At 45.1% G+C, this 27,541-nt stretch overlaps 1 protein-coding gene across 3 annotated transcripts in view; it reads left to right on the top strand.

The window, feature by feature from the left end:
• enox2 (ecto-NOX disulfide-thiol exchanger 2) overlaps positions 1-27,541 on the top strand; it is a 231,175-nt gene that overhangs the window by 55,149 nt on the left and 148,485 nt on the right. Inside the window, exon 1 of one of the 3 annotated variants that reach the window (XM_035407471.1) lies at positions 26,038-26,564. The exons of the other annotated variants lie outside the window; for them this stretch is intronic. Coding sequence (XP_035263362.1) covers positions 26,543-26,564 — 22 coding nt within the window. The 5' untranslated portion in view covers positions 26,038-26,542. Of the gene's footprint in view, positions 1-26,037; positions 26,565-27,541 lie in introns of those variants that run through there. 3 annotated transcript variants of the gene reach the window in all.

Raw genomic sequence — 27,541 nt, 5'->3', positions numbered from 1 at the left:
TGGGGGGTGTTAGTTTGAGAGGAGACTTGGAATATGATTGGAAACGTTCCCATGCGTTGCAGCAGAGCCAGCTCCTGCACCCTCCCCTCTTCGGGTCCACCTCTATTACCTGCCAGCGATGGGTCGGCGCCTCAGACGTAAGCAGAGCTGACAGCCGGAATGCAGTCCATCTGACGCATTATACGCCAGGCTGAGTTAAGTCCCGGGCTTTGGAGGCGGGGGTGGGGGGGGGTGGGGGGGGATTGTACAGGTCATCCACACACAGGCTCGTGGGAACAGCCGAGCCGAATGAGAGGAGATGGATCTGATTTACTGGCCGCCTGAAACGCCGTCCGCCCTTCAGTGTGAGCCGGTTTGCTGTGGGCTATGCTCGCTGCAGGGTTAGGCTGTGGGCTATGCTTGCTGCAGGGTTAGGCTGTGGGCTATGCTTGCTGCAGGGTTAGGCTGTGGGCTATGCTCGCTGCAGGGTTAGGCTGTGGGCTATGCTTGCTGCAGGGTTAGGCTGTGGGCTATGCTTGCTGCAGGGTTAGGCTGTGGGCTATGCTCGCTGCAGGGTTAGGCTGTGGGCTATGCTCGCTGCAGGGTTAGGCTGGGGGCTATGCTCGCTGCAGGGTTAGGCTGTGGGCTATGCTTGCTGCAGGGTTAGGCTGTGGGTTATGCTTGCTGCAGGGTTAGGCTGTGGGCTATGCTTGCTGCAGGGTTAGGCTGTGGGCTATGCTCGCTGCAGGGTTAGGCTGTGGGCTATGCTTGCTGCAGGGTTAGGCTGTGGGCTATGCTTGCTGCAGGGTTAGGCTGTGGGCTATGCTCGCTGCAGGGTTAGGCTGGGGGCTATGCTCGCTGCAGGGTTAGGCTGTGGGCTATGCTTGCTGCAGGGTTAGGCTGTGGGCTATGCTTGCTGCAGGGTTAGGCTGTGGGCTATGCTCGCTGCAGGGTTAGGCTGTGGGCTATGCTCGCTGCAGGGTTAGGCTGTGGGCTATGCTCGCTGCAGGGTTAGGCTGTGGGCTATGCTCGCTGCAGGGTTAGGCTGTGGGTTATGCTTGCTGCAGGGTTAGGCTGTGGGCTTTGCTTGCTGCAGGGTTAGGCTGTGGGTTCTGTCTCCTGCATCCTCGGTTCCTTAAGAAGGCATTCTTTACAGCAGTGTTTCTCAACACTGCTCCCCACTGTGGACCCACTGCCCTGCATGTTTTAGATGTCTCCCTGCTCCAACACACCTGATTCAAATGAATGGGTCGTTATCAGGCTTCCACAGGGCTTGATGACGACCCATTCATTTGAATCAGGTGTGTTGGAGCATGGGAAAAATCTAGCCTAAAACTTGCAGGGCAGTGGGTCCCCAGGACCAGGGTTGAGAAACACTGCTTTACAGGCCACATTGTCAGTGCTGCCATTGGTATAGTAGTCAGGTTAATAACTGTCTATGATCTGTGCTTCTTTTTTGCATTATAAATGTTTTTCACCATGTAGAAACACTCATTCAGAGTTCTAAGAAAAGGACAGATAAGACCAAGATTGACTCGTATCAGAGTGATGGCAAGAGCAAAGTGTGGAGATCAGAAGGAACTCCCCAAGAGCCGAAGCACCCCCCCCCCCCCCCCCATCTATGAAACGTGGTGATGTGGGTGTTATGGTTTTGACATGCATAGCTGCCACAGGTACTGGCTATATATTGTCTGTGTGCCTGTCTGTGTCTCTGTCTGTCTGTGTCTGTCTGTCACTCAGAATCATAGGGCTCCGCAGTTCTACCACAGATGCCTCTCTGTGGAAGCTGCGGTGTCCATGTAGAGATTCATATCAACGGGATGCCCTACAGTTCTGGAAACTCCCAATGGTGCCTGTAATTTAATGTTACACCTCCGCCAGAGAGGCACGCCATCAGTTGTTTAATTTCTATTAGCGTCCTTATGCTGTCCATGAATCAGGTTTGGAACTTCAGATTGGCCATGGGAGCAATACTTTATATTAGATTCTATCTGTGTCACATTCGCTCCTCTGTACAAATGTGTCTCTAATTGAGTAAAATGAGTGGAGTTCGGGACCAGGGAGAGAGGCAGGGGTCTGGGCTCCAAAAACTGATGGAACAGACCCTGTCCCTTCCTTCTTTGGATGAATACTGCTCTTGACAACTTTTCACGACAGACTTTCTTGAAATTTTATTTAATTGTATCAAAATCCATTTTCCAGTCCCCCCCCCCCCCCCCCCCCCCCCCCCCCCCCCCCCAAACGTTTCTTGTTTAAAGGTGATGCAGTCGAATTCTTTCGTCCTAATTAGTTTTTTGTTCCCGCTGCCAGACGGTGCTGAGATGAGACGATGTCCTCCTCGTCGAAGCCACTCTGTCACAGGCTCATTTGCCTCTTGTCCTTGAAAGCTGAAAGCTTGGAGAGGTAAATTTGTGCTATAAATGGACAGTCCTTAGGGACTAATTAACAAACATTAATGCACCCCTTCCGCTTTCTGCAGCAATGCTGTCCCGTTTCTCTCTCTTTTTTTTTTTTTTTTTGTCGGAGGGGAGGGCACAGATAATGTTTAGAGGAGTAGCAATTCCTCCTTTACACTTTTTTTTTCTTACCCAGGGAAGGGGGGAGATGGAAATCAGATCCATTTCCTGATATTATATTGCTGGCTTTTGATAAGCGCTACATGGTGTGCCTCGCTTCCCTTGGAGGGAGAAAAAGGCAATGTTTGACAAAGGGCTCTCTGAATTTGGAGCACTGGAAGTGTTTATCCGTATTGATTCCAGATCTAACGCTAGCCTGCCTCCCACACACACACACACACACACACAGAGCGAGAGCACTGCTGTGAGTAATCAGAAAGTCGGGGAGGAGCAGTCTCAGGTACGATAGAGACCAGCTGTCCTCTGGATCTATTTGATGCCTTCCTCACTTGGATGAGTTTGCCATGAAGATCATGCATGATCCTTCACTCTCCAAAAACGATATGTTTCAAAAAAAAAAAAAACACACATAACGTGTCATTTTTTAACACACCTGCATGTGTAGTTAAGGACAACACATTTAGTGTTACTTTCAACACAGCTGTCTTATGAAGTCCCCCATTGTAACACATAAATTGTATATTTGTAACACAAAAGTAGTAACACACACAGTATGTTGGATATTAACACATCGTTTTTCAGAGTGCTGGGCGTCTAAATGTAATATGGTGATGCTTTCCTGGCTGACATCCTTTTTCCTCCTCTGGCCGTGCAGCATGGTTCCCAGATCTCTTGCTTTTCAAACCTGCAGATACAAATGTTGTTAACATCTGTATCCACGTTTAACATTAAACCCCCCCCCCCCCCGGTTTCGTCTTCAGGGGGTCAGCCGGTCTCGGAAAGCGAGTTGTAACGGCTGCTGGAGGCTGCATCAGCAGGGCTCATCGCTGGGAAGCTTGAGCTCAATTACCAGCCAGAGCAGCCTTCGCGGTGTCGCGTGACTCTTCTAGCGTCTGGGGCACGGAGCCTGACTGACTGCGAGTGGAACACTGTGTTCCCCTGTGTTCCAGCTAAGACCACACAGATTCCACACAGCCCCTCTCCCCGTGCTCTCTGCTTGTGCATGGTGCCACTGTTGATTACTGACACTCCTCTTGGCAACACTGCGCACACAGCTGATAGTGATTTTGTCTCACTCGCGTCCTTCCAACCAGGCTCCATTTTCATTGAACAAAAAATTGGGAAAGTAAACATCACATTACCCAAGTGAAAGCATGGAAGCTGTACCGTGCCCTGCTGCCCTCTATTGAATCCCAGTTCTTGTGGAGGATGTTTTTTTTTTTTTTTGGAGGAGGAGGATTTGGCTAATTTCAGAGAGTGGCTCAGAGAGAAGCTTTCAGAGGGAGAAATCCTATTACTCCATCACTCCCTTTTCACTGACACCTTTAATCCCAGCGGTCTTGTGGTGGCCGTGAAGGATGGTTTACACTGCTGAGGAGATTAATGGAAGGCTATGGTGTCCCGTCACCCCCCCCCCCCCCCCCCCCTCCACGAATCTCGGCCACACGGGGGTACCTCTGTGGCTTTTAGCGCTGCCTCCATGTCTTGGAGCAGAGAGGCTCGTGCACAGGACAGCGAAGAAGTACATACGTCTCCCTCTGTCAACACTGTTCCTAATTGCCACTTCACACAATAGGTGAAGACCTCCGTTAAAAATAGATGTCCTTTCCAGAGGTTTCTTTCTTTTTCCTTAATTGGCCAATTATTTTATTACTGTTTTCATTCTGACCTAGCCTACTCATGAGCCATAATAACATAATTACGAAAAAAGAAGGTCACATGTTTTCCCTCTGAGTATTCAGCTCTTGCTTTCTGAATAATAATGTGCCCACAAAGATGCGTTCTGGGACATGTGAGAGCTTAACGATTAACGGTTTAAGGTGAAAGATCACGGATATGCGATTAGAATGTTCTTGACAGAACATCCTAATGTTAATGTAACAATCACAACTGGTAACACTGACTTAGAATTTTGGAGGAAAAAAAAAACATTCCAAAGAAACTTACTCTTCAGCGAGTTAAAGAAACACGCTGAACGTTAATACTGTACCTCAGCTGCACAGCTGAGCTTTGTGAATAAGAATCATCGCAGAATCCATCCGTCTGCAGTGTAGTATCTTTCTTCGATTCGTGAGAAATAATGAACACATGCACGCCTAGGCCATAATTTCTTATCGCCGTGGAGGCTGGTACTCTACCAGCAGATGAGATTGTGATCTCTTGCAAACGGAACTCGTTTCTTGTGATTGCGTATCTTGAGGCGCCGTGACTTTCACGCGTTTCTTTTTCAAACCCCCTCCCTCAATCGTCTCATTCAATTGCTTTGGCTTAATTACAGGGAATGTGCTCTCGTTTGTTTTTCTATCCCCTCATTAGAAACACTCTGATTACTCGCTGGGTAGAAATTATGTTGACTTTTTGTATGCAAATGCTGTCACATATTTTTTGCACAGTGGTCCAAACCCATTTGAAATGTAACAACCTTGAGTGTTTTTCTAACGGATAAAGCTTTCTGTAGAAAATTGCATAAAAGGAACCATGTTGCTTTCTCACCAGCTTCATTCTAAAAAATGTACTTGAATGTTTCATTATGGAAGCCTTGCCAGGGCTTGGAATACATATGCTGTTTGCTTTGTTTCTCCATTTTGTTATTATTGAAAACTGCCAGGGAAAGTAGGCTACATGTGACAACAGGACAAATGGACTCCACAGCAGAAAAGCAGAACTGTTTGCTTCACCCTTAAGACACCAATAGCATCTGTGTTAATAATAAATCATTTTCCACGTAATATTAAATCACTTCACCTTTCCAAAACTACAGGGAACAGCAGTTTAAATAAGGTTTTCTACATACTAAACTTATAAAACAAAATAAGTTGTCTCCCCCCTAGAGAATAGCATAGACTGTATTCATTCATTTGCCCTTAACTTGAACTAACAATTAAAAGAACAAAAAACATTATTTAATGTCATCGCAAACACACTTTGGTGGGTTTCATGGCAATCGCGAATCACAGCTGGGGAGAGGTGAGATATTAAGTGAATTGTCTGGAATGTGTGGCTCACACGCTCACAGACTCGCTGAAATTATGAAGAAAAGGTGTAATGCTTGCATTTAGTTGCAAGTCAAAGTTAAGGACTAATGTTGATTGAACACTGACCGCAGCGTTTCAATTTTAGCGGCAGTGGGTTTCACGGCGCTCCCTGGGCCATCCACGGTCACCTGCAATGACGGAGTCGCAGACCGTGAGCGCGTGCGAGGCACAGGTTCCCCACAATTAGCTTAATGCGGTATCTCACGTCTCCAAAGCTGTGAAGCACGATCACCGTGACAGTGACGTACGAGGGTAATAACTTCAACCAGGAAGGCTGTGGTGGGACGCGCTGCCTCACCGGGGAAGGCGGAAGCCTGGGAGTTGGATTTGGAACGCCGATGCTAGCGGGTCTTTAAATACCCTCAGAAATTTAGAATGTCTTCCGCCGAGCTGTTTGTTTTCAGGTAACTCGCCGCGGCTAGCCGTAGTTAATGGCAGCTCGTAAACGCTACATTTTACCTGCAGACCTGGAGGTTTATAACGCAGCCTATCGCCGTGTTTAACTCGCCCTGTTCTCTGTCAGTGACATGTATTGTGTTTTCCGATTTTATTCGCACTTTTCCCACCTAACTGAAGCTGCAAAATGTGAAAAACATTGTGAAAGGATTTTACTTGAGTATATCTCCCATTCCTCTCTTCAACATGGAAAATGATAAATGCAGAACATGACATCACAAAGAAAGCCCGTTGTGAGTCATTACTTTAAAAAAAGAAAAAATAATAATAGTAAAATGGTGTTTTTTCCGGAATAGATGACTGTCTGTGTGATGCACTTTTTTTTAAAGGCTGGTGTGTCATTCAAAATATAGGCTAATTGGATCTTACTCAATTGTTTACGAAGCACTGTATGGAAATGTCACCATATCCGTGCTATATCAAAAAGCATTTCTTATTGTCTTATTGTAACAGATGGTACTTTGAACAATATATTTAAGACTGATTATGCTTTTCATATTGCTTCCATTAGAATTTTATCATTGACTGGGCTAAGATAACTGGATCACAGAGAGCAGAGTACAAAACACAACCACAGGGAACATTAGTTTGTACTAGCGGAAGGAGAATTATAGTCCTGCTTTGATGGGAAACTCACAACCATGGTAACTAACAGCCTTGAGCATGCAGTGATGCCGCGGGCACTGGTCCTTGGTGATGGTTATAAATAGAGTAAAGAAATAATAACAGTAGTACGATTTGTACTACCTTTGGTCATGCTTTGATTGGAGCTAATGCAATAACAATTTTCTTAGAAGGCCCCGTGCTGTTTCTTGAGGTGTAACTGCTTTTCAAAAATTGAAAACCCTTTTTTTAATCAATAATTTTTGCCTTCAAAATTCTTAAATATCGATCTGAATTAGCTTGAATAATAACCTTTTGCAAAGTCAAATGAAAACATAAGTGGGTACAGAAATGAATGTGTTACAATTTACATGGATTCATTGCCATTCCTTGTGAATATACAAGCCGAATTTCATCTCTTGCACATAGTAGCATGGCAAAAGCCCAGTTATATTCGGCTGGGGCCATTTTAGCTATTCAGAGTGTGCCAGAGATGAATGGGCCCAGATTGGCCGATTTCTTCCCCTGGTTGCCATGTGATCCCTGTCGCTATTTTTGATAAGTGTTTGTTGGCACGAGGCGGTCCACAGTGTTATCGTGCATGGAATGGGGTTTTGGTGCTTCAGAGCTCTGTGTCTGTCTTCCCCCTGTCACTGAGCTGAGAAATGGAAGAAAAAAAAAAAAAAACTACCTCCCTCCTGTGGACTAATCTGTGAGCACGGATACTTGCTTTGATTTAAAAGCCCTGATCTATCCCATATGTGTTGGTTTTTGAACAGAAGTTTCACATCCATGTGATATACATACAGTCTGTCATATCAGTGACATAATTTTTTTTCACAGCTTCGAGTCAATCACACAACAAGGTGACTGTGTGCTTGAATGAAAACCCTTTCCCTTTGGCTAGTCCACAGTCAGATTTTTTTAAGCGTTATTCTTGGAACATTAACAGTTAAAAACACAAACAGTTAGTATTTTTAGGCAGTTAGACCTAAACAGGTAGGCTTCCTTTAATTTTTCAGCAGGCCGGATGCCTATCCACTCCCCTTTACATTTATTGTGTTTATCTTGCTGTCGAACATGAACTACCCTGCATTGTTTTCTCTGTCTTGTTCCCACCATCTCTTCTCGGTGTATTTCTGTAAGAGTAGGGATATTTTAAAATCTTTTTTTTTTTTTTTTTTTAAAGTGAAATCAGTTTTGACACGGTTCATAATCGGTCACGCTGAGCGCGGAACATGAGTAAGCAGTGGCCAGAAATATCCGGCGCTGTGCTCTCTTCCCCGATTCCCAGCTTAGTAAGCCCATCAGAGGGGCTGAAATCTTCTTGCGTTTCCTCCGTAAGAAGCCAGAGGCTTACCTGCTGAGCGAAATTACAAATTACTCTTTTTGAAGAGAAGAATAAAAATGGCGGACGACACGAAAATGGCAGGCAGCCTTTGAACGTTCAGATTTGCTATTCCCCCCCCATCCCAAATGAATTCACTTTCCGTTTGTAATGTAGACTACTTCGCTTAGTTTCAGCTCACAATGGCAGCTTCCTTCCGTCGGCTTTTTTCGAGCGCTTTCATGTCCGTCGGACAAGTGACGATTTAAAGTGGTGAGGCTTTTTCTTCCCCCTCCCCTGCTCCGTAAGAATTTTGATGCGGGCTTAGATTCCTGTTTTTAATGGGATCCGTGCTCGCAGCAGGTCTATCTGGCATAGTAATGCAATTCTAGCTGGAGCCAGGGAGCCATTCTCTCTCTCAGGGGCACCTTTTTAAATCTAGATCTGAGTGCACATTTTAAAGCTGCGAAATCATTCCAGGGCCGAGTTTAAAGTCTAACCCCCCTCCGGTTTTTGTCATTAATAATCCTTACAAGTATAAGGATTGTGCATTAATGTTTTACAAATGAGCAATATTCGTAGGTGGGTCAGGAGAAAAAAAAGAAAAAATTACAGGAGGAAGGAGGGAGAACGGCTTTGAGAATAATAAGTGATAGCGAGTAACAAATTTATTTTTTATTTGATTTTGTGGTTGTTGAGGATGTTGTTATTGGCAGCTGTCACTCCAGGACAACTGCTGTGATGCCTCTGTCATCGCAGTCAGAAGATCCTCTCAAAGGGTCTGGAAAGGTAGGTGGGGTGCGGGGGGGGGGGGGGGGTGGTATGAGGGGAGGAATTAATTTGGCATCCGTCGTTGCAGAGCTCACCTGTTGCACCGGATAGCATGACGGAACGCTAGCTCTTACCTGTAGCACTGGAAAGTGTGTTGGAAGGCTAGTGCTCACGTGTAGCACTGGGAAGCATGGCATAAGGCTCGCGCTCACCTGTGGCTCTAGAAAGCATGGTAGAAGGTTAGCGCTCACCTGTGGCTCTAGAAAGCATGGCGTAAGGTTAGCGCTCACCTTTAGCACTGGAAAGCATGGTGGAATGTTAGTGCTCACCAGTAGCATTAGAAAGCGTGGTGGATTGTTAGCGCTCACCAGTAGCATTGGAAAGCATGGCAGAAAGGCTAACGCCGTTGCCAGCGGGTTTGCCATTACGGTTCTTCCTCCAAGGTAAATTGAAGAAGACTGCAGTGATCAGCAGAGCTGTCGGCTCAGACCAAGCCCCTCCTCCCCTCTCCCTGCTCCTCTACAGCATGCGCCAAGTGCCTGTCCTTCACCGGGATGCCATTTCAGCCAAGCACTGGCTGCCCTGTGTTATCTTCATTAGCAGACCTGTCTCCACCATGCTGGCGTACTTTACCGTATGTGGTGTTTTGCTTCTCTCTTAAGTGGTACTTACTGCTGAACCAACCTCAGCCCATAGTTTCACTGTCAGCTCTAAGCTTTTGTTGCCTAATGAGTGCAATAACAACGTAAATTAATGAAATTGTATTTAAATGAAGGCTAATGAATGGATGAATACATACAAAATAAATAAATAAATAACAACGTAGGCTAATGTTCCAATACACACAGTAAATGAAATGTCAGGTAGATGATATTTGCAATAGTAATATGTGTTATAGCGTTGTTAGTCCAGGTGTGCTATTTCTGGCGTTATTTTTGTTAAATTCAGCTGGTATTTAAGCTGCAGCCTTTATTAAAGGAGTTAGCTGATTGTTCTGTTGTTCTTCCATTCCAGGGTAGTACCTGTCTGGATTGGCCAGTACTGTAATACAGAGCTGGTTTTGCACCAGATTTGACACATGAAACGGTGACCTACATCTCTGTGTTCACAATGTCATTTTTGTTAGTGGGGTGGGGTGGGGGTAGCAGGGGGGTAGCATTGTTGTGTGTTGGGGTTGGTTTTATTTGATTTGATTGGATCTGATTCAATATGATTTGATTGAATTTGCTTTTTATTCAATTCAGCCAAGAGAAAGGATGGAATCTATTTTACACAATCAACTTAAAACCCCACAGAGCAAATTACAGCCTTGGGGTAAAATGCTTCTATTAAAAGAAACAGCATGAATTTTTACTGTGCGGTTGTCTGTTGAGCTTGCCCTTTATAGTTACTGTGACTTTGTGAGTCGCTGATGTGAAATGTAGCTGGGAGATGAGGTGGTAGCAGATACTGAATTCCAATCATGTGCACCCACTGTCAGTATTTGGGAAAGTAAACATCAGTGTTCCATGTGAAATATCTTTGACTAAGATCTTCAGATATAGCCGAATATATTTGAAGGTAATAATCCGCTCTCTCTCTCATGTAATAACCCCTCTAAATAGATATTGTGTCTGTGTGGATATCTTTTTTAATGTGATTTTTTTGTTTGGGGCTCACGTTGTTTGCAATATCTTCTCATTGTAATTGGTTGCTTTGGGGAGGCCCTTGCACCAGCAGATTATATAGCAGTGCCTTTATTATGGATTGCCTGTCTGTCAGATTTCCAATACCAACATGTGCCACCTGTTATTTGTGGGAGGTAAAATGTCTTCTTCATTTTTTATAATCGTGTCATAGTAACTAAAATCATCGACCATTGGCAGGCACATCCACCATTTTTCTGTAGTCCATCTCATTGAGGGAATTCCCAAGCTTCACATCTAACACAAAAAGAATGTATTTTGAGCACATTAAAAAAGTAAATAAAATATGTATATATAAAGGGCTCAGTCTGCAAAACGGTGTCATGTTTTGTGTTTTGCATAGAACTCGTCAAAGATACTGAGTCTGGCAGTGAAATTGTGAGTTGTTATTTCATTTTCCGCTTAATACAGTGCTCAGACTCTGCTGCTCAGCTGAAGGATGTTCATCTCATCCAAATGAAGAGTGCAGATGCTTGGGAACGCGCGCGGTTTCTGATATGATCGTTACGACATACGCGTACGCCTCAGCTAAGCGCTGTTATGGTACCTCTGGTGTGCAACAAAATGCAGATTATGATCAAGTGTTGTGGTTGACTGAATTAAGCAGCAATTAAAATGTGCTTATGGAGATTGGTGTTTTAGCCTACATGGCACTCGTTTCGAAGGCAATACAACTTAATTGATATAAGATGAGCATTCCCAAACAAATTATTTTCACAGAGCAATTTGAATGCAAATTCGGAAAGGGGAGTGGGGTTATAACCAATAGCATTTCCCATTTCAAGGTTAAACATATATCATAGCCCATACTGGATTTTCTAAGTAAAATATAACCATATGTTTCTTTTTTAATGCGTAGGCCTGTTTGTTTACTCCTTATCTTTTCTTTATTCCACAATTGTTTTATTGCTATTTTAATCTTGGCAATCTTGCTGCATCCTCCATCAATTCAGAAAAGTCCAGATACTCCAAAATACCACATCTGCTGGTTTATGTCTCTCCGTAGCCCATCGGCTGAGGTGCATATTGCAGGAGAGGACTGTGTCTAACACAGCTGGTGCAGAGAGGCCGCTGATCCTGATTGGTCAGAGGTGGCAGCGTTGCATAATCAATCAGTGAATACCCTGCCTTTTTAAGTCCTTCCTCCCTGGGTGGGGCCACTAGCCAATGACACACTGCCCCGTAGCGCCATCAGAACTTTAGTTGGCGAGGGTTCGATCCCCGACTGTGGAGCGCATCCAGCTGTGGGACCACCACCAAAGGGCCCCAGCCATTTGTACCTCTTTGAAGAAACAAAAAAGCGTGGATATACTTAGTTGTTTTTTTTGTTGTTTTTTTTACATCGTACGTGCAGTAAGAGGGGAACAGCTGGCCAGAAAATGAGCTTTCCTCCTCAATCATAGCCTGTGAGCTGTGCCCAAATATAAACCAAAATCTTTCATCTTGAGCGCATCTGTCCCATAAAGTGACATCAGAACTTTAATGACGGCTCCTCTGAGACCATTTTTTTTTACTTGAGCTTTAATGTTTTCGGGATTTCATGAGTAGTACGATATTTGTGAACTTGTTTGTGAATTTGCTACTGCCTAAATTAGGACGTTCTTCCATGCTCCGTGGAGAGCTGTCCGTGTTTTCTTTTAGGTGCCGACTACACTCTGCCTCTTCACATCTGGGAGCCCCGATGCTTATAACTTTTCTGTTTGACACCTGAAGGTGAAGTTGAATGACAGTCCGTGGTGACGTTTGGAAGGTGTGAGAGTTTTATCACACTAGGACGTGTTGCGGAAAACATTTTTTCTGCGTTTGGAGAGCTTTTTGTTTGTTAGTTGCTTGCTAGTTGTTGGCGACTTTAAAGTGGTAAATCACCCGCGTGATATTTTTACTTGAGGGGCTTGGCTTTACTTGTCATCCTGCCGAGTGCCTGTTTTATGAGGATTACCAGGAATCTGGAATGCGAGTCCAGAGTAAACAGTGATTTACTCAGTGTACAGACGGGTGAAATCTTTCCTCTACCTCAAATGCAAACGCAGAGTGTCCGAGACTGACACCCCTGAGGGCGTCCTGGGACAGGCGCAGCAGATTCTTCGAGATTGGAGGTGACGGCGGAAGTGCAACCTTACAGAGCCTTACTGGCGTCGTACCTTTTCGGTGATGACGAGCCTGCTCGCCCTGTCCACTTTCATGGGCTTGCGATTCTGTTTCTTTAAATCCTTTGACACGGAAAAAATGCTGACTGAGTAAAATTGCACTCGGTATTTCCATTTTACTTTCAGAAATAAATAACATACAATATCCTACAATATTCTATGTGCATGATGTCTGCTTTTCCCACTGTGTAGCCAGGATCTTCATCACAGCAGGAGTCTGTGGCTTTAGGTGATGCTGGTACAGTGTTCTAGCACCGATGGGGTAATATTCCGCACTGTGGCCTTGCAGTAATTCCATATTTATGCATTGCTTCAAAAAGATGGGCTAATGTGAATTTCTGGATACCAGTTCCTTCAGTAGTAAGCAGAAACTGTCATTACTGTGAAGTGATATTAATTTTTTATTAATGGAACGCGCACTCACTTCAGTTTGCTTTGTCCTAGCAGGTAAGCACGGCAGGAGGCCTCTGTCTATTTTGGAAGGCAATAAGTATTAGGATTCTCTTACAAAACACCTGTTTTTAGACCGCGAGTCATTACTCAGTGTGACAAATGAGATGGGGAAGTAACGAACGACTAGGAAACCTCACCCAAGACGTCTCTCCCGCGAAGCAGCCCTCTGCCTATGGACTTTTGGCCCGCCCCTCGTGTCGAACCTGCGACGTTACCTTTTAAAGTCAGAGAGGACGCTTGTGCGGGTTCAGAGGTCGTCACATCACAGCTGTCTCCCCGCCCCTCGGTGAGAGTGGCCTGCTGAGGGCGTGACCCGCGCAGGAGGGGGGGTGAGTAACATGATAATGAGCTCGGCCCACTCCTGCGAGCAGAGCTTCCCGCACAGGGCGGAGACGTGGCCGTCCGGTCACACGCGAGGGACATGTGGCGGGCTCACCGTCGCTGACTTCCTGCTCCAAAACCCCGCACGTGTTCGCGGTCCTCAGGCGTGGCAGACTTAGCCTATGGATCGCTCATATGCGGCAAATGTGCTTTATCGTGGCGGGGCGGGGGGGGGGGGGATGGGGGGGGGGGGGGAGGAGGGGTCAGGGGGATGCACTGAAACGTCTTGAAGCATATTTGAGAAGTAATATAAGGTGAGAAGCCTGACATTCCATAGCTGCAATGAGACAAGGTTCAGAAGGTTTGATTTAAATTGGAGCGCTGCAATTTTTTAAGATCATAAGCAAGCACTTATTAGCTCTTAGATTGCAATGAACGAATCTGTTAAATGGTGGCTTAGTACTGTTCTGTCTGTTTCCCCAGTTCACGGTAAAATTATCAGTGTTAAATCAACACTTACGGAGTATATATGGTCCCTGCTGTTGAATTGAATCAACACTGTACATTTTACTGTGTCTCTACTGCCTGTGCAGAGCACGAGACCTTCAAGCAGGTACAAATTGCACATCTGTGACACAATATATGGGATTAGACCCACGTAATTGTTTTCATCTGAGGTTTCTCACTGGCGTGCCAGATGCCATTTGAGCAGTCGAGGCGGGGGAGAAGGCATTCCAGCACAGTTTTGGCATTGCCGTTAAACACAGAGCACTGCCCGGGGCATTTCTGTCAAGTGTCCACTCACTTTCAAACAAAACGGACAAATTTCTCTTTCATTATTTAAACTGGAGGGGATTGCAAAGATTACCGTTCTGACTCGAGCCCTGACTCTACTTGCTTATTCCTGTGTGTGTGTGTGTGTGTGTGTGTCTGTGTGTGTGTTGGTGTGTGTGTGTGTGTGTGTGTGAGAGAGAGATTTTTTATATAACCCAAAATAGGTACAATGCTGTTGATTATTTACTCTAAGCCCATTTATTCACTAAGAGAATCTCCTTTGATTACTTTGTTGGCGGCGTCATTCCGCCAGGTCTTCACATTGTTGACGACTATGAAAAAACACGGGTGCCAGGGTTCCATTAAACCACTTTGTTCGATAAATATGTGTGCCACCCCTAAGATGGGAACTGCACATGGTAATCATAACCTGCAAATTACCCCAGATAATGACATTTTACAGAATAAACGTGATGCTTATGAAACAATGTAACGCAACACAATATTATTCCAACATGTCGCCAATCAGTGAAACTCTGTTTTGAAGCATATTTGTGGTTGACAGGGCGTAGTGTCTGGCTAAAGTGACTGTACATGCCTGCAGCAATTTTTTCACTGTCCTTTGTCGTTGATATAAATATAAGGATTTGTTTCTCAGAAAATAATTGGATAGAAGTTGCCGCTCCTGCTATACAGCAATATTGCACAGACAAGCTTTCACCATTGTTGGAGGTACAAACTCGAGCTCTTCTTTGCAACCCAGCATTCCTTCTCTGTTTCAGGTTGGCTGCCATTTTGTATTTAAAGCAGCCAGGAATACTGCGGCTGTAAGCCATAATGACTACCAAGCAGTGCCCCTACCTTCAGATGTAATGAAGGTTTCGTGAGTTTAGCATCCGTGCATTGGACAGCTACTTCACAGTTGGATCTGTTGCAGTTTGTGTAGAAGGCCTGGTTGATCTGTACGCAAAGCAGGTCTGCTTCTCTTGTTCTAAGAACCTGGGCATGCCTGATACTTACATCAGAGCCCTTTTTATTGGTTACAGCTTTGCGTTTAACACAGTCATCCCATTAAGGCTGCGATAAACTCGTAGGGTTAGGCATTAACCATTCCAGGTGTCTTGAGATTATGGATTTGTGTCTCAACAAGTGTCAGGTCATTACATGTTAAATGGAAATTGATAAATGTTTAAGAACCTATCATGGTTAGCTGGCATGTGCTAGTGGGGGGTGAGTGCTCCAGTACCTGCCCCTTTTGCCCCAATTGCTTGCTCTACGTGCCCTGTTTTTATAGGTTGTTGTGCCTTTTTCTTCCCTCATAAAGTCTCAGTGCAGCCCTGATGGTTAGAACAGGGTTACGTTCACTATTGTATTTCCCTCATGTGAACAACCACAGCAAGTCATTTAGCTAATGTGCAGGTTCCATAGAGATTGTTTTCTAATAATTCTCAAGTGGTCCGCTTTTGTGGGGCATAATATGTAGCCTATATCACTTCTACTGTAGACATGTTCGTTTGGTTGTTTGGCAACCCCTCTAGACCCCTCACTATTTGCAAGCCAGCCCTCCATGGTTTTTGTGCTCTTTTAATAACGCAACCAAAGAATAGAAAAGCAGAAAGAACCCAACATTACAAAAAAATGTCCAAATTATGACAAGCCACGTGATTCATTTCCCCCCCACACAATAATATAAAAGAGCAGCCCGTTTGGGGGGAATCCACCCAATCTGGCATCAATGTAATGAAACTGAAGATAGGAACATAGTTGCTTAACCTCTTGTGATTGGATGACAGCAGGCTGCTAAGTGTATGTAAAACAAAGGTTAACTTACACTCATTTTCACTCCCGGAATGCTCTTGAAAAAAAGAATGCAAAGATTTAATTTCATAGGACCATTGTTTCTTTGTTAAAATACAAGAAAGAAATTTTGTGATTGTCACAAAAGGTTATCAAAGAAAGTTTTGAGACGGCAAAAGAAGTTGATTGTGACACAAAAAGTAATGATCCAGATATACAAGGTTGTTATTGAGAATGTTCCTGCTTTCTCTGTGATTGAATGGTATAAAAATACCATACTGAAGAAAATTAGCACTTTAAAGAGCGCGGCTAGAAAAACTGTAGAAATTATAGGCTGCGATTTAACTGCCATTATGATTTTATATGTTAGCGCTATCAAGAGTAATGGCGTGGAATTATTTCCAACCAGTCACACCAAGCAAATCAAACAAAGACACTGTCACTTTCAGTTATTCTGTCACATTAGCCTTTTTTCTCTCCGTTAAAATTTCAATTTGAATATATTGGCCGTTTAATAATAGGTCGGACATATTGCTTATGAGCTGGAACATGGACAAAAATGTATACTGTACATACAGTTTTCCTGAAGTTGTTCCGTGATCTTGGTTTATGGGCAAGCTGGTTCTCCCATTTAAGGATGGATGTGTGGGCAAACAGAATCCTGTCAATGCTGCAGTCAGTTCCTCTGAATAAAGGTTATTCTGAAAGTTATTAAAAATAAAGGCTATGCTGACTTCTGAAAGTTCTAGAGTTCAGGAGGGAAAGATTGTTAAGGAAATGTGTAGCCTTTCCAGTAGTCGAGTACAGCACCGGCATAGTGTGATTTAGGCAGATTATCTGTGCAATTTTGCCTAAGTGTGCAATTAAGTTTGCCAAGGCATTTCTCCAGGGCGTTTTCACTCTAATATAATGCATTTTGGAATGTACTGGGCCCCTGTTTCCTACAGCCTGTTGTTTAGCCTTTTCTCAATTAATTGCTCAAGTTTCACTGTAAATTACACAGCCGATGGGACCCTAAGACACAGAGCTATTTCTGCTGCAGATGAGGCTCTGAGCAGAACACCGCAATGCCGCAACAGGAGGTCCGTACCGCTCAGAAGCACTGGCAAAATTACAGCCTCTTTTTTAAATTGTCCATATTTTTTAATGAAATAAAGGTGAACTTTATTTATTTTATTATTTTTAGAAGCGGATCTGGAATACAGCTCTTTGTTCGTACTTGAGTAAGGTGGGGGGATTTATGAGGCGGGAGTTTTTTTATTTATTTAAATTGCGATTCGAACGGCCGATTGTTGTCTCGCGACAGGGCATCCGCTGAGAGGCTGATGGGGTGAGAGGTCAGAGGCCTGCGCCGCCGCGGCTGATGATGCACAAGCGCTGCAGCTCAGGCCCAGCGGGAGGTGAGGAGCCCGTCGCTGCGGAGCGACGCGGTCTTCTCTGAGGACCCCGCGGCGTCACGGAAACCAGGGGGGGGGGGGGGCGGAGCCTGCCGAGCCTCGGCCGAACGGCGGCTCCTGCTCTGCGCCAGATATCGCTCGCACGCGCCGTAATGGAGAGCTCTGCTCTTCCCGAAAGAGGCTGCTTGGCCCAGTCCCATCCAGTGCAGTCGCAGCTCTACCTTTGGGGGGTTTGGCATGCCTCGTTTACCCTGTTTGTGTCCCTGTCTTCCAAGTTTTTGAGCATTTGTTCTTCTGCTGACAGACTCCTCCAAGGGTTCCTCTTGAGTTGTTATTGAAGCAAATGCACCTCTCTTTAATACGAGCCGTCTGGCTCTTTCACCTCGTGGTTACCCATAATGCCACAGAGCGTTCCGACTGTGCCATATGACCACAGGGAAATCGCTCGCTTAACACACTTAGGGAAAGTCACACGGACAAGGTGACTTAGGGCTGCGCTGGAAACCGAAGCGCATTTCCTAAGGGAAACAGAGAACAGGAAACATATGCAGGTAAGCTGTCTCTGTGTTGTCAGGGCAAACAGCCAGGGACAGTGACCAAAAACCTACAGGGAGTGAATTAATATGTGCGTGTGCATAATATCTGCCAGGTTCTAGGTTTACACTGGCTTTGATGACCCCCCCCCCCCCCCCCCCCCCCCCCCCCCCACCATGTTATAACATTTGAAGCTGGTTGTGTGATTAATGTAAATTTCAGGGTTGTGTGGGTTTCCTCCATTTGCAGTAGCAAATTGTCCTTGGCCTGAAGTGTATTTCACTACACTTACATTAAGTGGACATACATTTTTTTTCTTTTTTTTTTTAAATGACTATACTTTTTCCCCCTCGTGTACAATGTCAGCCATTTTATCCAGTGTTACACTATAAATGAATGTATCTCTCACACAGATCATGAGGGTGTACAGTTACTCAGTATGAGAGATACTGTTCATTAATTGAACTGACCTGGTTGACCCGCACAAGGAACATCATTGACTTTCGTTTTGCTGATAAAAGAGGAGGAGAAGCGTGGGATTAAAACAAGGGATGAAAGCAGCGGGGAACTGAGACAGAGGGCGAGGGGGTGGTGAGGGGTCGGGGGGGGGGGGGGGGGTCTTTCGAGCATCTGAACAACAGCAGTTCATTTCTGGGTCCCTAAAATAAACGGGCATTAGAAGATGGAAGCTGCCGCCCTTCAGTTCGCTCGGCGGGTTCCGCAGGGGTCGCCGGGGGCGATAATGAGTTCTATTCTCCCAGCTGGGGGGACGACCCTCGTCTCCGGCCCTTTTTTTGGGCAGAGCCTGTTCGTGGCGCGGTCGTGTCTCCTCGCCTGTTGTGCTTTGATGTCCCGCCCGTCTCTGAGATGGACCCCGGCCCTCGTGTGAAATGGAAGCTGGCTGTGAGGAAGGCACTTCCATGCCGACCCGTACCTTTCATCGACGCCGGGTAATTGTGGTCACTGGCGAAGGAGGCTTTGTGCGGTTGGCGCGTTCTCAGGATTGCCATTTTCCCGCCCTCTGGTTCTGCTTGGTAACGGCCGCAGAAAATTGATTGGCGGAGAGATGTGGTGTGGTGGAGAGATGAGAGCAGCAGCTTTTCTCTGGAGACTAAGAGCCTAGGAGACGGTGGTTGTATATTACTTTTGAATGGAGCTTGGAGGTGGACTATGATATCTAGGCCTTCTTTGTGATTTCCATAGGTTTCATTTTGCCATTTGGAATGTGCTATTTTGGTTTACTCAGCCCAGGCTGAGTGCGGAAAAGGTGTCTTAACGTCTTACCAATATCTGAACCGCAGAGCTACCTGTACACGACTGTCTACGCTAACAGACAAAAAGCTAATTTATTAGTCCGCACACGAATGTAATTTTTCCTAAACTGCATTGCACTGAAAGCTTAGTGTGCTTAGTGTTTGCTTTCAGTGTGCTGGTCAGCGGATGAACACAGTGCCCACGGGCAGGAGATATCGGAAGGCCCATTTGACATTTGCCTGAGCAGATAAAAAGATTTGTCGTGAAGAATCACGTAAGCCGTGCGCTACGGCTAACAGAACACGTAAGTGTGCACACCGACTCTTACAGACCCCGCTTCTTTTCTTCTCCTAGCTCAGGTAATGGCCTACTTGCGATGCTTCTGGTCCTCCTGGACACAGATTGCTCTGCTTTCCTCGCTCTTTTGTCGATGACACGGTGAACTTGGGCGCTGTGACCCGGGAGGGACGCGTGATACCGAGTGACGACGGCAGGTCCCCGGCTGTGGACTGGACTTCAGCTGAGTGGAGTCTAAAAGATATTCCTGCCTACCCTCTGCAATCCACTCGCATTAATATTCATGCCACGGGGAAAAACTCCTCAGAGGCCAGCTTTCCTGAGTTTGGACTTAATCCAATTTGCTGAATTTTACCTCCTGCACTTAGCTTCCTCCTCTCTTTCTTCCAGAGGCGCAGTTTCCATAGATTTTTTTTCCCAGAGTAAAGCTTGGCAACGGGTGGGCTTTTTGGTCCAGACTGCCCACCCCCGCAATCACAAGACACCCCCTTTGCAGTTCTCCATGCCAGACATAAAAAAACAGGATGTGGGAAGCACTGTAAGGGTAATTATTATTATTATTATTATTATTATTATTATTATTATTATTATTATTATTCTGTGCTGCCCATCAGTCAGTGATAAGAGGGGGGTCTATACAAGCTTCCCTGATTCATTGGCCTCTGTTAACAAACAAGCAGAGGAGTTCATTAAACCATATAAACCTTTGGAGCTGGCATTTTTCCTGTCTGTCTGTAATAGTATATTTCATTGATCTCAGAATGAGTGACTCCAAATACCACTGCAATCCTTTTAAAGCCTGACAGACTTCTGGAAAATGGAACCTTTAAATATCATTTCCTTGCGGGCGATGAAGGCTTGGTTGACCGTTTCTCTGACACGTTCGACTTGCAAGATTTGGCATTCCCTGCCGCGCTGGAATTCTGCATCGTTGGAATTCAAATGCTTATTTGCGGTCCAATTAATTCCAAAATCCAAGCTTGGCCGTTGTGCTGCGTGTGCAGGAGAAACAGCTGTGTATTGGGTCACAGATTTTTTTGTTGTTCACTGCTGTGCCAGGGATTCCCAACAATCTGTGACCGAGCTTCTCGCGTAGCAGTGCAATTGTTAAATGTTTCCAGAGGGAGCAAATTAAAACAGCAGAAATTCTGTCTGAGCCATCTTGAGTCTATACCCAAGAAGCCCAGCGTGTTCTTTTTCTCACCAAGCTTTTTCAAAATTAGCCGTGTTTGAAGACAGAAGGAAAAGTTAAGCTGCAGGATCAAAGCCAGACTTGTTCCAGAGAGAATTTTAAAAATATATCACAACTGGCATGAGCGTAGTCACTTGCAACAGTCAGATGATGAGTTGAAACCAGTCCTTGGCACGCTGCGTAATTCATGAGGCCAATTCACAGTTTTTTTTTAAATCAGCGATTTTTTATAGGCTAATTCTTCTACAGATCAACCCCTGGAACAGAAGGGTTAAAGTTCTCTGCACAAAAACCCACCCGTTATCAGAGCTCAGAGCGCCATGCTTAGTATTGCCTGGTTGTATTCTGGTCTCACACTGAAAGCTGTAATTGAGTTTACAACCCAGTGATTGAAGGTTTTCTCTTCTCTGGTCTTTGCTGTTGCCTTGGGTCCTGTTTCAGCAGGAAGGAGCAGGAACGAACAAACAATTACATTTGATCAGGGCTTTCATTCAGTGCCCGCTCCTTTTGAAACCGGTGTAGTTGGCGCAGACGACAACCGCGCTCGAGAAATTATTTGCCACGCTAACCATGAAATTTGCCTTCATCCATCGGCGAATGCAGTCAAATTACTTCTTCGTACAAAGGTCCTCCTTAAACAAAAGGAGTCCTTGAAAGAACATCATTTGTTGAGAAAGAGCAGAAACTGCATCGCGTCTCTCTCCACGGATGCATAAATTGAATAAGAGCACCGGCATTCCTTTATTAATTTTCCATTCGGGGACACAATAAAAAAATGAATTTAGCGCTGAAAGCACAAAACTTTATTCGTAATCAACCTTTTTGTTATTTTTTGTTGAGAAAAGCCAAATGTTGACTGACTGTCTGAAAGTGCATTAACAGCTGGCTGTCAGACTCCAGCACAGCCCTTTGGAAGGCCTGAGTTTTGAGGTCATCCTTGCATTGTCACCTGCGCTATGAACTTTTTGGAACGCCTCGTGAGCAGGCCCAAGCAGAGGCACACTGCATGAGGTTAGGCAGACTGCTATGCACCCACATAGCTATGCTATGCGCACAGCTGCTTAATGCCAGCATTGGAAAAGGTTATGCTGTGAAGAGGGCTAAACAACAGAGTGCTGCTAGCTAACCTCACCCCAGGGGTTGCACTGCAAACACATAGAGTGACTTCTGGGAACCAACTCCCCCCCCACACACACACACACACACATACACATGCACACATACAAACACACACACACACACACACACTCGCACGTAGGCTACATATACACATGAAAACACACACACACATACACTTTCCTGTGTAAAGTCAAATTCCTATGTAAGTAGCTGTAATGTTAAAATGAAATACAGCATTTGGATGTATTATATTAAAACACTAAAAGCCTGAAAATGAGTTTATTGATGCATATTCACCACTTTTGTATTCAGAACCTAAATTAGGCCAGGTGTATTCTGTGTCCTTGAGTGGTCTGCTCTTGGATCGAAGATAAATGTGGTTCATGTTCCAACAGGATAATCACCCAAAGCATGCAGCGAAAAACCTGCAAAAGAGTGGCTTACAAACAATGAAGTCAGTATTCTGGAGTGGACCAACCGAAGCCCAGACTTAAACCTCATTGAAAATGTGCAGCGTGGCCTGCAAACTGATGTCCACCAAAGTTCTCTGGCTAACTTGGAAGGTTTGGGGCAAATTTGCCTGAAGGAATATGAGAATAGACAAAAAATGTGAATTTGCAGCATTCAAACACGCCTGAGAACAGCTGTAAATGCTGCCGAAGGCTCATCTACAAAATATGGACATAATATGTTTTTTAAATGAGAAACTTTTTGTGTGTTCACTTTTTGAAAATGTTTTTGAACAACAAATATTTTTTTTTACTTCATAAATGTGTTGAACTTACTGTTTTGGCAAAGGGGAAGAATTATTTCAGTGCAGCAGGGCAAAATGTGAAAATGTTCATGGTGGATGAATACTTTCTGAAGGCAATGTATTTAATCATTGTTTGTTTGTTGCCTTTCAAACACTTAAGGCAACTTCACATGGCTTAAAATTTTCACATTAATACAGCTGGGTAATTACTGAATCGGATTAGGTTAAGTACTCCTGCAATACTAATGTGAAATCCCTTTGAGAAAGCCCATTTCTTTCACCATCAATACCACACCACTCGCCTAATCTTACTGGTTATATGACTTACTGCTGCTCTGTGCTCTCACTTAATGATGTTTTGCCCTGCTTAAGCCGTCAAATTGAATTCTCCCTCCCCAGTATTTTCCCTAAATGTTTATTTGGTCAATGCTGTTAAGATATACAATCACTCTACCGCAGTGGCTGGTTGTAAACATGCAATTTCCATATCCAGGAAATGGGTTAGTAAATTGGGAAAGTCACATGTGTCTTCCTCTGCCACTGGTGTATGCCTCATTTATTCCTTTGATTGCATTAGTTATTTAAAAAAAAAAAGATTTTATGTTGGTGGTGGACACTGTTTGCGCTTCATTTTCACTTCAGCATTAGCAGCTTCCTCTCGTGTGCACACTGTTTTTGAAATTGCTGGTTGCCCCCCCCCCCCCCCCCCCCGCCCTTCCTGTTTGATTGTAAAAAATAATAATAAAAATTGTTGCAAGTAACAAGCAGGCAACAGGCAGACATTTTAATGGAGTCTCTCTTTGCTGTGTTTGTCACTGGAACTTGTTTATGACATCATAAATGAGAGCAAGCGCTGAAGGTGGGTTCAGCTGGGGCTGTCCCAGTCGAGGGTTTCTGCAGAGTGACAGGGGAGGGCAGAATGTCAAAGTCAAAGTCCCCTGTCACGCTGCCGAGTGTTAATGAGGTCCCGCGTAAACGCCCCTCAGCTGCCTACTGTCAAACCACGTTCCTCAGGTTCCTCCCCATCGCCCATCCCAAACTTATGGTGGACCTCGAGCCGCAGTCCCCAAATTGAAAATGTCACACTTTTAAGTCCAAGGATCCTCGTTCTTTTTTCTCCCCCCATCTCGGAGTTGTAAGACAAGTCAGGGTGTAACGGCAGCCCTCTCTCTGTCTCTCTAAGGGGAAGTGATCCCCCCCCCCCTCCCCCCCCCCGCTGTGCCACCTGACCTCAGACAATGTGGCTATAAACACGGGGCCGGTAGATCTCATCTCTTCTTCAGGTGGCTCTAGAGATTGCACAGCGTGGGGCAGATTGCTGTGAGCCGGAGCTTAATGACGTCTCTCCGGGCTTCCAGACCGAGCGCTGGCCCCCTCGCCTCGCCTCGCCTGCTGCCGCCGTTCGCCACGCTGCGGTCTTTCGTGAACCGGGAGCTGTCTGAACGAGGTTTTCGGAGAGCCGCCGAGCTCAGGAATCGCGCGCGGCGTCGGCCGCAGTCAGGGGGGTTTTGTCGATACGCGCCCGTTACACACGAAGAATGTAGCGACCGCTCGGAATTTCGATCGGAGCATGGCTCAAGGTGCTTCACCTGCTCTCCGCACCCCACAGGTTCACAGGTACACTTTCGTTCGACCGATCCTGCTCGCGAGGAGCAGTGCCGTTGAAGCGAGTGCACCTGCGTGGCTGCCTGCCGGAAAGTGCCCACTTCCCCACGGTGCGGGCCGTGCGCTTCTACTGGCGAGGGAGAGGCTAGTAGAGAAGCGCTATGTCTCCACTGATAACGGCTGGTAGTCTTTGGGTGATTGGTGCATTTTTGGGAGGAGCTAATCATGTGGTAACCCGAGGAACTTTGCCAACCTACACTGAAGTGAAGGCATTTTGTGGGCCGTCTTTAATGACTCCCAGTCCAAGTGAGCTAATTACAAAACCTGTGCTCAGTCCTGTTGTGTCTGCACAATAAGGCCCATCCAGCCTCTGTGGTCCACACTTTTGCCAGCAGAGCCACATAGGAACCCTTCTTATTGTGTGCTTCATTTTTTATTTTATTTTTTGCTATTTTTATTGTTTTGCTTGCATTTTTCCTCATAGTTTTATTATTTAAGAGTCTTGCAGATCACAAACATGCCTATATGCCCTTGGGGCTCATGAAGGAGTCAGCAACCACTAATTGTGGTTTGTATGTCATAAGAGGCCAATGTCACCGCTTTAGGTTATGTAACAGTAAAATAAAAACACAGGGAAATGTTCAGTGTTAAATCAACTCTTACAACATTTATATATAGTCCCAGGTGGATAGAAATTGCTGAAACACACTGTTCACAACTGACACATTTGCATTGAATCTGTTTAATTATTTGTTTAGTTCTGCAGTCTGTGCATGATGTGGCCCAAAGTGTCTAGCAGCGGAGTTTTGCCCTGTACTTCAAAATGCGTGGTCAGAGGTCAGTGCCGTTGTAAATCTAACTGCGCAGCAGCCCCCCCTGCTGGAAGACTGCAGAACTCCTTCACGCCTGCCACCACACCGGGAGAAGTGGTGCTGAAAGTCTGAATTGCTATTCCTCTTTTGCCCAAGAGAGGGTTTCACCTCAGCCACTTTTCTCTGAATGTGTCACATCAGGCAGAACGCTGGCATTTGTCTTCAGACCCACTCCCTTTATTTTCCCTCCCATTACGTTCCTTTCGCACGGTAGAAATCCGATCAAAAACCTCCATGTAGCACATAAAACAGTATGCGGTTTGCTGCTGGACAAACAGGCGCTCCGGTTCGCCAAGGCCATCTTTTTGTTTTGTTCTGCACCAGCAGCTATAGGCTTCCAGTTCCAGGAAATAAATTGAGATTTACTTAATCAGTGCTTTTCTCCAAAGCTCCAGCAGCCTAGCTACAGACACTGCAGTTAAGCAGACCCTTCTTAAATAGGTCTCCCAGCCCATAGTCCTGTGGGCACACTGTGTTCTCGGGTTTGTTTCAGCTGAATTCGCTATTAATTAGGCTAGATTGAGCGCTTAATTGAGTAATGACTTAGGTTTGACATCATCAGTATCTGCTTTTAGTTTGTTGTTACAGACATGGACGATCGTAGCCTAAATAAGGATTTGCCCTAAAATAAGGATGCAAGTGGAGGTGTTTGTGTATCAATTAAACAAACTGTCAAACATTGATTGTGCATAGCTTGTTAACCAATTGGCCCAAAACAAACAAACTATTAAGGCTTATGGAGACATTATTATTATTATTATTATTATTACCTGAATTATTTCCCTTTTATGTGTTATACACTGGTTTCTAAGTTTATAATTAAAGAGCTTCAGATATTTCTAAGATGTGTGCATCTTATATTTACTTAAACTGCAACTTCGCCTCGATCTCTTTTAGGGTATTCTGGTATCGCCTCGTTAATTCCTTCCGTTTTATTATTGTACATATCGGACATTTTTGTGTATGATTAAACACAGTAGGCTACATCCAATCCAATACAAATGCTGTTAGAAGGCGAATTTGTGCAAACACTAAGTGACAGTTCAGCTTTAATGGCTTGTCGATTTCGCAGTATAGTAAATCAACGTTACAGATCAACATCGTGCTTATTACGGGGTAAGCATCCGATCCTCCTTGTTCCTTTCTCTGCCCCGTTCGCTTGCCTCTCTCGCCTGAGTTTTCCCCTCGGAGAACCAGCAGGATTAAGCAGTCCGTCAACGGTTACGGTTACTGACATATGCCAAAGCAAATCGCAGAATCCAGTTCCACTCCACTCGCCTTCTCGCTGCCCCCTGGTCGCGTCGGCTGACTGCCTTTTGTGTGCTTGACTGTGTGTGTACATGCATTTGGGCATGCATGTGGTTTGTGTGTGCGCACGCTGGTAGTAGCTGAAAAGGATCCTCCTCCGCCCCGTCCTGGTTACTGTAGCTCAGATTGCCGAGGCGAACGGACGAGAGCACCAACTCCAGCCCTCTCGCAGTCCCGGGGATTCGTTTTTTTTCGACACGTCTTCAGCGGATCGCGTTACATTTACATTACTGGGGGATTTAAGCCGCGAGGAGTTTATCATTCTTTGGCGCGAGCTCCGTGGACAATGTTTCTCGTTCAGTACACAGGTATGGTATAACTTTATGTCGATGTTGTGATTCCTACACCGCTGTTTCTTGGCGTATTGTGTCCTCGTCGGTTTCTGTGCATTATTTTTATTCTGCTGCCTCGACGCGTGAGAGTGTTTCTATTCCACGCCGATGAATGAATGTACGAAGGAACGAACGTGCCGCGGCATCATTCACAATATGCTACCTATTATCGGCAGCTTTACAGGTAAGCTTTTTGGAAAATACCTATGTGGACACTGTGCTGCTGAATTTTTAAATGATGTCTGTGTTGTTTGTAAATGTGCATAAATGTATGCCGGTACTTACCCGTGCCTTTCTTTAGCTTAGCAAGTATCACATTGAAGGCAGGTAGATTCCGCTATGTGGGTTTGGCAGTTCAGATTTCAAAGCTCAGGTTGAACGGCACGGTCTGATTATTGTTCTGGATATTCTATTAACAGTGCAACCATAGTTTATGGTATTAAGAATGTAATGAATGCTGTCATAACACCGGCTGGAAAGCTGCGCCTGAGTGTAAATATAGGCTATTATGGCGCATGGGGTATTTCACTTGGCAGTCACCAATCAATATATCTTGAATTCAGTAGTTAATAAAACCCCCACCAGCATGGGCTGTTGGCTAGCTCGCTTGTAGCTTTAAAGTTACACTGGCTTTACCATGGCTTCTCGTAGTGGTGCGCTTTCTTCTCTGCTGTCAAGCGACGAGGTTGGGCTGGGCGCTAAGTCACTGGACAGTAATGAATCATTTGCAACTGGGGTGTCATTGACAGGTCCAAGGATTTACCTATCCCCTACTGATTACAGTACAAGAAGCAGCCACGTTAACTTTTTATTTATTTATTTATTTATTTATTTATTTATTTGTATATTTTGCTTTTTATGTTTTAATGATACGACCCCATACTATACTGAATAACATTAACACATTTACATTCACTACAGTGTCCTTTCAGTTTTTGTAATGCCTGACTAGT

Source organism: Anguilla anguilla, chromosome 3, assembly GCF_013347855.1.
Source record: "Anguilla anguilla isolate fAngAng1 chromosome 3, fAngAng1.pri, whole genome shotgun sequence".
Lineage (NCBI taxonomy): Eukaryota > Metazoa > Chordata > Actinopteri > Anguilliformes > Anguillidae > Anguilla > Anguilla anguilla.
This window is presented reverse-complemented; position numbering and strand designations above follow the sequence as displayed.